Raw genomic sequence first — 14,679 nt, 5'->3', positions numbered from 1 at the left:
GTTCCCATGCTCTGTTCGAACAACTGCTTCTTGGTCTAGGTACAGATTTCTCAGATGTACAATTAAGTGTTCTGGAATACTCATACTTCTCAATGTTGTCCATAGCTTATCATGATCCACACAATCGAAAGCTTTTGCGTAGTCAATAAAGCATAGGTAAACATCCTTCTGGCTTTATGTTGACAGTCTTTAAAAACATTTTAAGAAATCATTTTATAGTTTTTTTTCATTTTTCCAAAAATTATTTGCTCTTATAGAAAGCAATCCTTAACTTTTCAGGTTTATTCTGTCATTCCCAGTTTCAACCTCTGACTTCATTTGTAGATGAAAAAAGTAATTCCTGTCACTGTGAATTTTCTTCTCTCAAACCACTCCTGCTATATTTTACACTAGCCCAGAACCAAAAAAAAAAACAAAAAAAAAAACGAGAAAAACTGGATGATCAGTCACCTTTTTCTTAAAGAAATAAATATAACATACCCTCCAGCTGCAGCTGCATGTAGACAAGTCCTGCCAAAATCATCTGGGGTATCTATATCAAATCCTAGAGGAATGAACATGTCTTATATGAATGTATATAAAAGTATTATGTCAAGAAATGTCCCAGTCCCAAACACAATTATGAAATCTAACTAGGGAGAATATTAATGAAGAGAAAATAAATTAATAATGTATAATATTACACAAAGTTTACTACTCAAATTGGAACTTTTAAGAAAAGTGCTAGAATAAAAAGGCACAGATTACAATGAAATACTGAGCAATGAAAAGAAATGAAGTACTGCTACATGATATATAACATGTATGATCTTTGAAAACATTATGCTAAATCAAAGAAGCCAGTCACAAAAGACTTCATCTTGGGTGATTCCATTTATATGAACTGTCCAAAATAAGCAAATTTATAGAGGAAAAGGACTCCTGGTGGGGCATTGTAGGATCAGCACTGCACTGTGAACCACAAGGTCAGCAGTTCAAACCCACCAGCTGCTCCTTGGAAACACTATACAAGGTCATTATGAGTCATAACTGACTCAATGGCACTTAAGAACAAGAACAACATAGAGGAAAAAGTTGACTGGTGATTACTTAGGGTTGGAAGAAGACAGTAATGGGAAATATCTATGGATATGTGTGTTAAAGAGTGGTTTCTAAAGCTGATTTTCATGATACTTATACACCTCTGTAATTATAACTAAAAAACACTGAATTGTATACTTTAAATTGTATGTTACAGAAATTACATGGCAATAAAGCTATTTAAAAAAATAACTGCTCTCTTATTTTCTTTCTTATTTCTTATGTGTGGATTGTTACCAACACTGAGAAGAGATTTTTATCACTCCCTTTCATGGATGTATGAGCATATGAATATTTAAGGACACACACACATACACTTAGAATCAACGCAGAATTAATGTACTTCAGGAAAACTCAGAGAAGTACCTGTCTTATTTAATAATATTAAATCTCATTGAAACATACCTGTATTTCTTTCAGCGAACATGAATGTTTGATATACAAACTATTTACCTTTCTTAACATTTAGTACTGAATACCATTTAAAAATGATGAAGTCTTATATTACATATTTAGTAAATCCAAGTATTTAATATGGCTATAGTTTTACAATATTTACAGAATGGCACAGATCCTGTTTGGTTTTAAAATAATTATGCTTATGGTATTTTAAATAGTAATTAGATATGGTGGTGGTGGTGGTTATGGGCCATGGAGTAGGTTCCAACTCATAGCGACCCTGTATAGAGTTTCCGAGGCTGTAAATCTTTATGGGAGCAGAAAGCCTCATCTTTCTCCTGTGGAACCACTGGTAGTTTTGAACTGCTGACCCTGAGATGAGCAGCCCAACTCATAACCACTACTCTACCAGAGTATACAGTAATTCACAAACATAGAAGATACTGTAGAATGGCTCTTGACTTTTAAAAAAGGAGGCCAAGTCTAATAAAACATGCAAATAGAGATATTTTGCTTCCAGACATGAAGGGCCTATCCAAGAAGACCAACATGCAACAGACAGGAGCTGCCCTAAAAATACTCCACACCCCAATCCCTAACTAATCAAACACACCCACAAAAACCCACAGCCACTGAGATGATTCCGACTCATAGTGAACCTGTAAAGGTTTCTAAGATTATAAATCTTTAAGGGAACAGACAGCCTCATCTTCTCTCGAGGGGCAGTTGGTGGGTTTGATCTTCCAACCTTGTGGTTAAGCAGTCCAGTGCTTATCCTACAGGGTCACCATGGCTTTTTTCCTGACTACAAAAGGAAGGACATCACTGGAAAAAAAAACACAAATCTTCCCAAAGCTGAAGTGAAAATAGAGATTTGAAATTAAAGGACTCAATTAGCATCTTCTAAAAGTGACTAGAGAATGATCCATCTTTGTATACATCTATATGTAAACTGGGAAAAAACAGGATAAAAGGAAAGCGTTAAAATTCAGGGGAGACAAAGAAAGGAGAATCAGTCTGCAAAGGTTATACTTACCTGACGAAAGAAGTTTTCTGCAGCAATCTGAAAAACCACTTAAGGCTGCCAAATGGAGGGGGAACATTCCATGTATGCCGCGCCTAAAGAAAATAGGGCAGTACCCTGATTACATCATAAGAATTTAAACGTAATAATTAAAAATTACATAAAAGCTATGTTAAGTGAAAAGATAACTAGAAACACTTTGGAGAGGTATTTGGCATGATCTAAGTGAGGTTTCAAAGGAGCTCTGGTAGTGTAGTGGTTACTAATTGGGCTGTGAACTGCAAGGTCAGCAGTTTGAAACTACCAGCTGTTCCATGGGAGAAAGATGAGGCTTTCTGCTCCCATGAAGATTTACAGCCTTGGAAACCCTGTACAGGGTCGCTATGATTTGGAACCAACTCCACGGCACATATCAACAACAAGAAGTGAGGTTTCAAGGAGCTCTGGTAGTGTAGGGATTATGAATCGGACTGTGAACCTTAAAGTCAGCAGTTCAAAACTACCAGCTGTTTCACGGGAGAAAGATGAGGCTTTCTGCTCCTGTAAAGATTTACAGCCTTGGAAACCCTGTACAGGATCGTTATGGGTCGGAATTGACTCGACAGCACTTAACAACAACAAGTGAGGTTTCAGATAGGTAAAAACTGTTATTATAGGTGCTAAGTGCCGTCAAGTCAGCTCCAACTCATAGTGACCCTGTATAGGGTTTCTGAGGAGCAACTGGTGAGTGTAAACCGGCGATCTTGTAGTTCAAACTAATCTTACGGTTAAGTGCTTATATAACTACAGCATCACACCAGGACTCTATATCAATCAGCAATTCTCTTAAAGTAGGGTATTTCAGCCTCAGTATTAGTTATTTTGGACTCTGCTATTTGGGAGTGGAAGGGGTGCCATGCATTGCTAAATGTTGAGCAGCATCTCTCGTGCTATCCATTAGATGTCATTAACAACCTCTTCTCCTAATTATGACAACCAAAAGTGTCTCCACACATTTGCATGAGGAATAAATTTCATACTACCACCACTACTCCAAGTTTTCCTCCTACTGCCAACCGCTGAGAATCATTCCCATAAGGAAAAATATTTAAGAATGCTCGTTACAGTGCTTTTTGTAACAAGAAGAAAACTGGAAGCAATTTATATTTGTAAATATTCCTATAACAATTAAATTCTATAAAATGAAACAAAACTTGAAAATCATAAAGCCAAATATAATCATATAATAGATCATAAAGCCAAAATTCTTTCTACATGACTAAATCAACAACTTTATGGGGGTAAAACAAAGATGCAAAGAAAAAAGATCTATAAAACAGAAGGTTTAAAACTTGCTAATGAATACATGGAGTCCTGGTGAGGCACTGTGGGATAATCACAGGTTAGCAGATGCTATGCACAACTGTTTTCAAGTCTTTTATTTACTTCTAGATTGAAAATAAAGAGAAGCCCTGACCCAAAGGGGGCAAATACAGAGTTTCATATTCTTCTGGAATCATGGAAGCTGAAGAATCCCTGATATTACTGCTCTGAGACAATCTTCAAACCTTACACCAAAAGCATCCTCCAGACTTTTCTTAAAAATTAAATAGTAGTTTAGCTTAACTACTAAAAAATGTCTGCCTTAAGCATTATGTTCTTTTAAGAATTGGCTCCATATGATAAGCACTGCACTGCTAACCATAAAGTTCGTGGTTCAAGCCTGCCACTTGCTCTGCAAGAGAAAGATAAGGCTTTCTGCTCCTGTAAAGATTTAAAGCCTTGGAAACTGACGTGATGGCTCTTAACAACAACAACATACAAATGGCACAGCAGCAGCAGCAATGGGCAAGTGTAACAATTGTGAAGAAAATGCAAGATCAGGTAGTGTTTCTGTTGTGCACAGGGTTGCTATGAGTCAGAACTTACCCAATGGCACCTAAAAACAGCAACATATAGGATCAAAGTAACAAGAGCAACTTGAAAGATTATATAGGAACCTTAGGCAGCAGTAAGTTTATGTTAATGGGGGATGAACAATACAGAAAAGGAGGGGAAAATGGTTGCACAACCTGAAGAATGTAATCCCTGCCACTGACTTGTACATGTAGAAACAACTGAATTTGTGTATGTTTGGCTGTGTCTATCCTTAACAAACAAAAAAAATTTTAAGTAAATAAATAAAGACGACAAAAACAACAAGCTCTGCTACAAGAACAGGCAAGTTGCTCACCTAGGAGACATCAGAGCAAACTCCCTTCCAAGACTAAGACTCAATGGGAATACGTGCTCTGATTGGTGACTACGGTCATCACTGATATGGGGAAGTGAGGGGAAAACACCAATGAAGCTGTGAGCTAAGCCCTACAACGCTCAATAGACTCCTATGAACCCGGATGGAGACCGGGTTGGACAGCAGTGTGGCAAGACCTGGGGACTCTTGGGCCCAGAGTCAGTGACATAGCCATAGAGGACTTGAATGTAGAGTGAAGCACTCAGCTGATAAGAAGAGAGAGCATATGCACACCAACAGCCACACTTGCATATAATACCCACTTGACCTGGCTTCAATGACTGGATGATCAGAGCTCAACCAGAAGAAGAAAGAAGAGGGGGAAAAAAAAATAGTAATCTGATACAACTTGATGAAATTGACCTACACCTATGGATGCAGTAGCTCAACTCAAAAGAGGGAACCAATCTTTACAGCGAGAATCATTCCCACCCCTCCATACACATAGTAGACAGGGATGGGCAACTTGGACATTGGCTGCCCAAAGTGGGGGGCTACAAAGTCAAGAGGAAGGTAGAATCTCCACTGAGTAGTAGTCGAGATGGGACTGATGAATTGAAATGCCGATAGGTCTTTTGTGATACAAGAGTGAATAACTGTTATCAGAACTGATTGTGAATGTTGGAAATGTAAAGGTAAGATGTTTTGTAGCAAGGAGGGGAGTGACTGACTTTGCAGTCTAGGAGTGGAGGTCCCTGGGACCATCAAGAAGAACGGAGAGTGGGACCCTACCCAGAGAAGCAGTGATGCCAGAGATGGAGGCAGAGATGATGATGTGGAGAGATGGAGCAGTTGTGGACTTTAGACCCAGAGAGGGAGAGGGGCTGTGTATTGACGACTGGGGGATAGGCTTGTAGGGTATACCCTTTAGTTGGTTGATGATACATGGAGGGGATTGTAACCATGGCAATGAAACAAAATGTAGGATAGAATGAATGTAAAGCTAATGTTCTCCCATGTAAACTATCACATAATTCACAATAAAACATTAAGAAAAAAAAGGAATCAAAACTATTATTCATAATCTAGAAATACTGGGGTTTAAAAAAAAAACCAAAATAATGACATTTTATACTAATTTTATCGATACAATTGTATTTAAACATTCTATCCTATCATATTTGTCAAAAAAAAACTAAAGCTCAAACAGCTGTACAACATTGAGAACAAAATCCGTATTTCCACCTGAGATATCTGGAAAATGGCAATTTCCTTTCTTATGTGCTTCCCTGTTACAGCTATCAGCACCCTGATAAGTACTACTTACTTTGCAGTGTCAGCACCACTTGTAATAAGAGTGTTGATTAACAACTCGTGGCCATACCGAGCTGCTATGTGCAAAGGGGTATTGCCATTCTTATCCTCACAGTCAATTACAGCTCCTGCAATAAAGAACGTATTGTTAGGCACTGGACTATATAAAGAGTAAGTCAATCCCATTACATGGAAAGTAATATAAAATGCTTTTCAAGCACAAACAAATGGATACAGTAATTCCAATTATGTTTTAGACATAGTATATGTATCAGGCCAGGCATTAGGGTTAAAGATACCATGTTTAAAGTAGTTTTGGGACCTGAGCATAAGATTTTAACAGATTTTCAGCTGTCAAAAAGATTCTGGAGTCTTAGAAGTTTGGAAATCAGATTTTTTACTCTTATATTAAAATAAGAGTAACAGATTTACTTAGAACAAGATTTCTCAGACTTTTAATGTGTGTATCATTAAAAAAAAAAAGCATGCAATGCTTTACAAATTATTTGATCATGAACATACTTCTACTCCCCTGTATAACTATTAACATCTATTATTTTCAGGACTACAAACATACAACTCCTTAAGACATTGCCTGGGAAACAATTACTTAAAATAATGTAACTACAAGTTTTTTTATTTAAAAGTTCAGCTTGTCTAATACTAATTCAAATGCAAAAGCTACAAATTTAAAAAATAAACTAAAATCCTGGCATAGTTAAAAATATTCAATAGAATAAAAATGATAAATGAAGCAGACCTCTATTAATACACAGAAAACTTATTACAAGAGAAAGGCAGTTTTACACTTAGCAATCTTTAAAATGAGCAATCACTAACTAACTGCTATAAAAAAAATACAGTAATTCAAATAAAATCAAATAAAAATAAAGGAAAACATGGTAGAGTCTCCAGTGAGTAGTATCCAATCTCTCTAGGCAGGGTTGATGAAAAGACATGCAGATGGGTCTCTTGTGATGCAATAGTGAATAACTGTTATCAGGACTGATAGTGAGGATAGGAAATGTAAAGGTGGACATTTTATAGCAAGGAGGGGAGTGATTAACCTTTCAGTCTAGGAGCGGAGGGCCCTGGGACCATCAATGGAGAACGGAACCCTACCTAGAGAAGCAGTGAGGCCTGAAATGGAGACAGAGAAGATGGACATGAAGAGATGGAATGGCTGGGGACTTCAGTTCCAGAGAAGGAAAGGGGCTGTGTGCTGAGGACTGTGTGTGAGGGTAGGTGGAGGTGGGGGGCAGGCTTGCAGGGTATACCCTTTGGTTGGGTGATGATGAATGGACGGGATGGTAGATATGGCAATGAAACGATGTATGATAAAATGGATGTAAAACTAATGTTTCCCCATGTAAACTACCACACAATTAAAAAAAGGAAAACAACAAAACTAGGAAGGCATATACATGGTATTCTATATTTTCTATTACTTGATTTTCATGAGCAATGAAATAAATATTAAAAATATATCGACTGCTATGATAATTCCACAGTGTCATTCATTTTGTGGGTATTTTCACTACATTTAAAGAAAACAAAACCAAAAACAAACAGAAATACTTTTTACCACTCTGGATAATAGTTTGTGATCTGGAGAATCTACCATGGAGGGCAGTCATGTGTAGTGGAGTTTTTCCATCTTTGCTCTGAAATCATTGAATAACAAAAAAAAAATAATATAACCTTATTATACCCATAAAAATATAATTCTTAAGTTTTATTTCAATTATCCTCCTATATCTTTATTCTTTATAAATATTACTTAAGCATTAAGTTTAACTGAAGTCAACGTTAGGAAAATATATACACCAGTTCCTGTCGAGTCCATTCTGACTCATGGCAACCCCATTAATGTGAGACAAGAACTGTGCACCCCCACCCCCGGGTCTTCAATAGTGAATTTTTCTGAAGCAGATTACCAAGGCTATCTTTCAAGCATCTTTGGGTAGTCTTGAATATCAAACTTTTGATTAGCAGCTACATGTAATAATTTTTGCAACAACCAAAGATCACAGGAAGACAGCTATTCAAAGTTAGAAATAATATCTTTTAATATGACCATCATAAAGTACAAATATAACATCATTCCAATTTCAAAGAAGAGTAAACTGAAGCACAAGTATTTTAAATGATTCAACTAAGTCATATAACTGGGAATGGTAGCCAGGATGTGCTTCCCAAATATCAGACTCAAAATTTCACATGGCTAAAAAAGATGCTCATTCTAAGAAATTCCGAATCCCTCCCTCAAGTTGAAAAAAAAAAAGTGAATGCTAGGATTAACTTCAGCCTTTATATTTGTATTTACATATACTAATTTGCCTATACTTATTTATAATAACATTCTTAGATATTTTCTGAATTACTTAAAATCACAAATCAGGAAGAACAGAAGATACTTCTTGAAATACAGACCTACAGGAAAAATACAAAACAATAGAGGCAGATGGACTGTTACTACAAGAACAAACAAATTGCTTGCCCAGGAAACATCACGGCAAGTGGTAGGGTCCCCTTAATGTAAACCCCCTTCCAAGACTAAGACTCAACGGAAATACGCGCCCTGATTGATAACCACACACATCGTCGATAGGGGGAAGTGGAGTAAAAGCAGCAATGAAGTGGCAAGCTAAGCCCTACAATGTTTGGTGGGCTTCTGTGGACCCAGATGGGGTCCTGGTTAGCCAGCAGTGTGGGGAGACCTGGGGACTCCTGGGCCCAGAGTCAGTGGCATGGCCACAGAGGACTAAAGTGGAGAGTGAAGCTACCAGCTGATAGGAAGAGAGGGCATACGCACAAGAACATCCACACTTGCAGATAGTACCCACGTGACCTGGCCCCGATGAATGGATGATCAGAAGTCAACCAGGAGAAGAAAGAAGAGGAAAAAAAAAAAAAAGAGTGATCTGGTACAGTTTGATGAACCTGACCTACACCTATGGATGTAGCAGCCCAAAAGAGGGAACAAATTCTTACAGCAAGAAACATTCCCACCCACTCCACACACAGAGTAGACAGAGATGGACAACTTGGACATTGGATACCCAAATGAGGGCCGGGACGACTACAAAGGCAAGAAGTGACTGGCTTACAAGCTTTCAAAAGGAAACCTAGAGCTAGGGGGGATGGAGGAAGGCAGAATCTCCAGTGAGTACTATCCAATCTGTCTCAGCGGAACTGATGAAATGAAATGCAGAAGGGTCACTTGTGATACAATAGTGAATGATTGTTATCAGGACTGATTGTGAGGGTTGGAAATGTAAAGGTAGACGTTTTGTAGCAAGGAAGGGAGTGATTAACTCTCCATTCTAGGAGCGGAGGTCTCTAGGATCATCAACGGAGAAGAGCTGAGAGCGGGACCCTATCCAGAAAAGCAGCGAGGCCCGAGATAGAGGCAGAGATGATGACATGGAGTGATGAAGCGGCTGGGGACTTTGGATCCAGAGAGGGAGAGAAACTGTGTGCTGAAGAATGGGGGGGTGGAGGGGTGGGAAGCGTAGGGGGTGGGTTTATAGGGTATATACCCTTTGTGGTTGGTTGATGATGCATGGAGGGGATTGGAATCATGGCAATGAAATAATATATGGTGGAATGAATGTAAAACTAAAGTTTTCCCATGTAAAATATCATATAATTCACAATAAAACATGAAAAAAAAATCAGATAGATTAGTTGTACATGTGTGTATGTTATGTAAAAATACAGAAATTCTCAATTCCAAATATAAAGAAAAACAATCCCTGAATTAAGTGATACATTTTGCTTTTCTTAACTAAAATCTTTTTTGGTAAATAATACGAACGACACACAAAGGGAAGAGGACTATTTTGCAACTTCAACCTCAATTTGTCTGTCAATTTGTCATACTCTGGTGGTTTATGTGTTGCTGTGATTCTGGAAGCTATGCCAAGAGTATTCTAAATACCAGGAGGGTCACCCACAGGTTTCAGAAAAGCTTCCCGACAAAAACAGACTAGAAAGAAGAGATGGACTACTTTCAAATATTTAGTCACTGAAAACTTAATGAATAGCAGTGGAACACTGTCAGATAGAACCAGAATACTGAATACTGAAACATGATGAACACCACCAGAATAGTGTCAGAGACAGTGCCGGAAAATGAGCCCTTCAGGCTGGAAGGCACTCAAAACGACTGGGGAAGAGATTCCTCCTCAAAGTAGAGTTGACAGTAATGATGTGAATGAAGTAAAGGCTTTCGGGACCTTTTGATGGGGCACAACTCAAACAAGAAGAAACAGTTGGAAACATCCATTAATAATTGAAACACAGAATGTACAATGTATAAATCTAGGGAAACTGGAAGTGGTCAAAATGAAACGCCATAAATACCGATATAGCAGACACTAGTGAGCTGAAATGGACTGGTATTGGTCATTTTGAATCTGATAACCACAAGGTTTGAGTCCTGGTGTGGTGCTGTGGGCTAATGCATCAAACTGCAAAGTTGTTTGAACTACAAGGTCAGTGGTTCAAGCTCACCAGCTGCTCTTTTGAAACCCTAATACAGGGTCTCTAGGAGTCGAAATTGACTCGACAGCATTTAACAATAACAACCACAAGGTTTACTATTCTGGGAATTACATATTTAAGAGGAATGCTATCGCATTCATCATCAAAAAGAACATTTCAAGATCTATCTTGAAGTACAATGCTGTCTGAGATAGGATAATAACTGTACAGCTACAAGGAAGACCAGTTACTGTAACTATTATTCAAATTTATGCATCAACAACTAAAGCCAGTGATGATGAAATTGAAGAGTTCTATCAACATCTTCAGCCTGAAAATGATTTTTTAAATGCAATCAAATTGTATTGAACTCTAGGACCATCAAGGGATAAGTGCATGAGTGGAATGGGAGACACTATCCAGAAAAGGAGTTACACCAGAGTTGGAGGCAAAGGTGAAGACACTGAGAGATAGAGTAGTGGAGGACTCTAGACTCATGTAAAGAGAAAGGCTGTATGCTGGTAACCAGAAGGCAGGCTTGCAGAATGTGTCCTTGGGTTGTTTAAATGAGTGTTTTGAGTACATCAAAACAAAACAAAACAGATGGAATAGAAGCAAATACTGTTGAACAGTGATGCATGGAGGGGACTGTAATCATTGCAATGATATGAAATGTGGTGAGATGTGTGCAAAACTGATGGTCTCCCATGTAAACTATCACTCAATGCACAATAAAAGCTTAAAAAAAAAATTGTATTACTGGCAACTGGAATGCAAAGGTTGGAAATAAAGAGGAAAGATCAGAAGTTGAAATATAGCCTTGGTGGCAGAAACAATGCTCGAAATCGCATGACAGAATTTTACAATACCAATGACTTTTTTATTGCAAATATCTTTTATAAACAACATAAACACATGGATCTCACCAGACAGAATACAAATAAATTGACTACATCTGTTGAAAGAGACCGTGGAAAAGCTCCATATCATTAGCTAAAATTAGGCCAGGGGCAGACTGTGGAACAGACCATCAACTACCTACACGCAAGTTCACAATGAAGCTAAAGAAAACAAAAACAGGCCCCCGAGAGTCATGACATTTTAATAATGGAGCAGTAGATCAACATCATAAAGGCACATGATTTAATTCCTTGATTTTATATAAATTTTTTCAAGTAAAGCTATACAGTTGGCAAGTAGGACAGAATTTTTAATCTTTTGGAGGCAGTGAGTACACAGTAGGGTAACACACAGACCCACACTATAGAGTTAGAATAACCTGAGTGTGAATCTTAACTATGACACTTATCACAAATGAAATTTTAGACAAATTACCTAACTTCTTTGAGTTTTTATGTCCTGATTTGCAAATGGAGACAATATAACCTATCCCTCATAGGTCTGCTATGCAAAGTAAATACAACAATGCTTATATACAACAGCACTTGTTACAGTATATATTATCATTTCTATTTGCTTTTTTGGATCAGTTATTATTTTTTAATCAGGAATAAATGAGTATTATATGATAAGCAAAAGAATGAGAACCACAAGGTCTGCAGTTTGAGCCTACCAACTGCTCTGCAGGAGACAGATGAGGCTTTCCGCTCCCCAAAAGATTTACAGCCTTGGAATCTCTATTCAGGGTGGGTTATCAGTTGGAACCAAGATGATGGCACTTGACAACAACAAAAGCAGGCTTTTAACAAAGGTTTTCTGGCTTCTAGTTTATTTTTCAAAATGTCCCCGATATATCTTGATTTCTAATGTAATCTTTCATCTGAAGATTTTTAAAAATAATAATCTGTTACAAAGCTTTGAGTTCATAAAGTAATGAAATTTAAGACATAATTACCTAACATAAACAGCAAGAACTACGATCTCGTTAGAATTTTAAAACACTTCATATTTACTTGTCCTTTAATCCTCACAACAACCCTGTAAAATAGGTCTCATCAACTCTACTTTATAGACAAGGAAATTTAGGCCCTGGGGTTTAGTAATTTGACAGGCCCTTTACTATAAATCTGTAAGTACCTTTAAGTCAGTGTTTTTATATTCTATGTCATAAAACGTATTCTTAAACGTGCAAAGGAATAAAAAAAGATTCAGATTACTACCTGAAAAGTCTCCCTTAAGTCGTGTTGGCTAGAAGCACACTTATTTCTTACTTGGGGAAATAATAGAGAGGAACATTTTAAAAGTTACCTGAAATCATTTTAGACTCAAATTAGTTTTACATAAAGTACAGAAAGACCCACCAAACTTTTAAGAGTTGAATTCATAACTGACCCAAACAAAAACCAAAAAAGCCACACATCAGAGCACTGACCAAAATTTATTCCTAAAGAATGGGATAGGAGGGGTGGGAAAAGGTGAGCATGTAAGTGATGTGATGCAGTAGGGTTCATGGTAGATAAGACTGTAAAACCAGATCCATATTACCTTTTATACCCCCACTGCATTTTGACACTTTGTAGGATAATTGATTAAAAAACCTAAAAACTGGATTATTACAAATCTAAATTCATACTTCAATCTCCAGTCACCTACAAATTAACCAAGGATGAAAACAACAAAATGGAGAATGGTGAAGATGAATCAGGGACAAAGAAAAAGATAATCTGAGAAGATATCATGAGGGTTAGTAAATTTAATTTTCTAATATTATAGTACAAGTGTCAAGGCCTGAGTCCTATAATTTAAACACTAATTTGACAAATACAGAAAATAAAGGTGTCAGGAATATATATTCTTGTTGGTTGAAACTCATGTTTATCAACAATTTTTATGGAATTTCAGAGTCTGAAGGGACCTTAGAAGTTTATCAACAACATGGAAAAGTGTTCCAGTAGAACTCAGCCCTTTATTGTCATAAACTTGGCAATAATATAACTGAACAATTTATTATAAATGGGATGTCATACAACTTTGGTTAAGATTAAAAATCTATTTTAGGCCCAGAATCTGGAGAAGTTAGCTCCTCTGAGCCAGCGGCTTAATAAAATCAGAAGAAAAAAATAAATCTATTTTAAATCAACACTACAGACTATTGTTTTCAAATCTACTCAAATACCCACATCTTAATTGCTTGACTAAAAAATTCCTTTGCCATATATAAAATCATACAGCATTATGTTTTCTAAATCCCAAAAAAGAACCATCAGTCTGAATATTTGAGTTTCTAGTATGGCTCTCAACTCTCAATTTCAAGAGAAAATATAAATTTAATAGAGTTACTGGGGTTAACTATGTAGACACTAACATATGAGCCACCAAGTGAAATATCATCACCAAATTATATTAACTACTCATGCCTTAATGGCACTGTATAAAATGAATAGAAAGTTTACCTATTCAAGATACTACTAAATAAATGGAAAACTATATGACAGTTATTCTCATGAAGGATAGCAAATTTAAGTTTTTAATTATATATTATACAGATAAGCTTCTCATTTCCATGATGCTTAACATTTTAACACACAAAGATTTTAACTGTAGCAACTTTATTATCATAAGTCTTGTAGATATTGAAAAAATATGCTATGATCTTTCCTTTTAAGGAATGTTAAAACAATTTCATATTTTTAATTTCTGACACAGTCTAATCTTCACTAGGAGTGCTGGTGTGGTGCTGTGTGTTAATATGCTGGATTGCAAAGTTGTTTGAATGCCAAGGTCGGTGGTTCAAGCTCACCAGCTGCTCCTTGGACAAGCTAAACTAAGTCACTGGGTCAGAATGAATTTGATGGCACTTAACAACAAAAATATTCACTAAGGATTAGTGGGTATGGTGCTGTGAGTTAATGAGCAGGACTGCAAGCTGGATTTGAACTGCAACGTCAGTGGTTCAAGCTTACCAGTTGTTCCTCAGAAACCCTATGAAGGGTCACCACTAAGTCAAAAATGACTCGACAACACAAAACAACAACAATCTTCATTAAAGATTATTATTATGCCTTTGAGGATAAAGGTAACAACAAAAAAAGCCACACCACCTCCACTCCTCTCTGCATATCAAAGAGGTGGTTTTCTGGGCCCTGATTATATAAACAGCAGTAACGTCAAATTAAAAAAGCAGTTTAAAATGAATAATAAATTTTGGCAAAGGTTTCAAAAAAGCTTCCAGAGGAACAAACAAGATGGCGGATCGGGTGGA

The 14,679-nt window shown here is 37.0% G+C and overlaps 1 protein-coding gene across 3 annotated transcripts in view; it reads right to left on the bottom strand.

Annotated features, from left to right (window-relative positions):
- ANKRD28 (ankyrin repeat domain 28) overlaps positions 1-14,679 on the bottom strand; it is a 175,949-nt gene that overhangs the window by 45,643 nt on the left and 115,627 nt on the right. For all 3 annotated transcript variants that reach the window (XM_006840007.1, XM_006840006.1, XM_006840005.1), the window contains exons 9-12: positions 7,615-7,693; positions 6,043-6,157; positions 2,516-2,598; positions 481-544 (exon numbers count right to left, since the gene is read on the bottom strand). In XM_006840007.1, the coding sequence (XP_006840070.1) occupies positions 481-544; positions 2,516-2,598; positions 6,043-6,157; positions 7,615-7,693 (341 nt within the window). The remainder of the gene's footprint in view (positions 1-480; positions 545-2,515; positions 2,599-6,042; positions 6,158-7,614; positions 7,694-14,679) is intronic.

The sequence above is a fragment of the Chrysochloris asiatica genome, unplaced genomic scaffold, assembly GCF_000296735.1.
Source record: "Chrysochloris asiatica unplaced genomic scaffold, ChrAsi1.0 scaffold00028, whole genome shotgun sequence".
NCBI lineage: Eukaryota > Metazoa > Chordata > Mammalia > Afrosoricida > Chrysochloridae > Chrysochloris > Chrysochloris asiatica.
The sequence above is the reverse complement of the archived record's forward strand: the minus strand, read 5'-3'. Positions and strand labels throughout refer to the sequence as shown.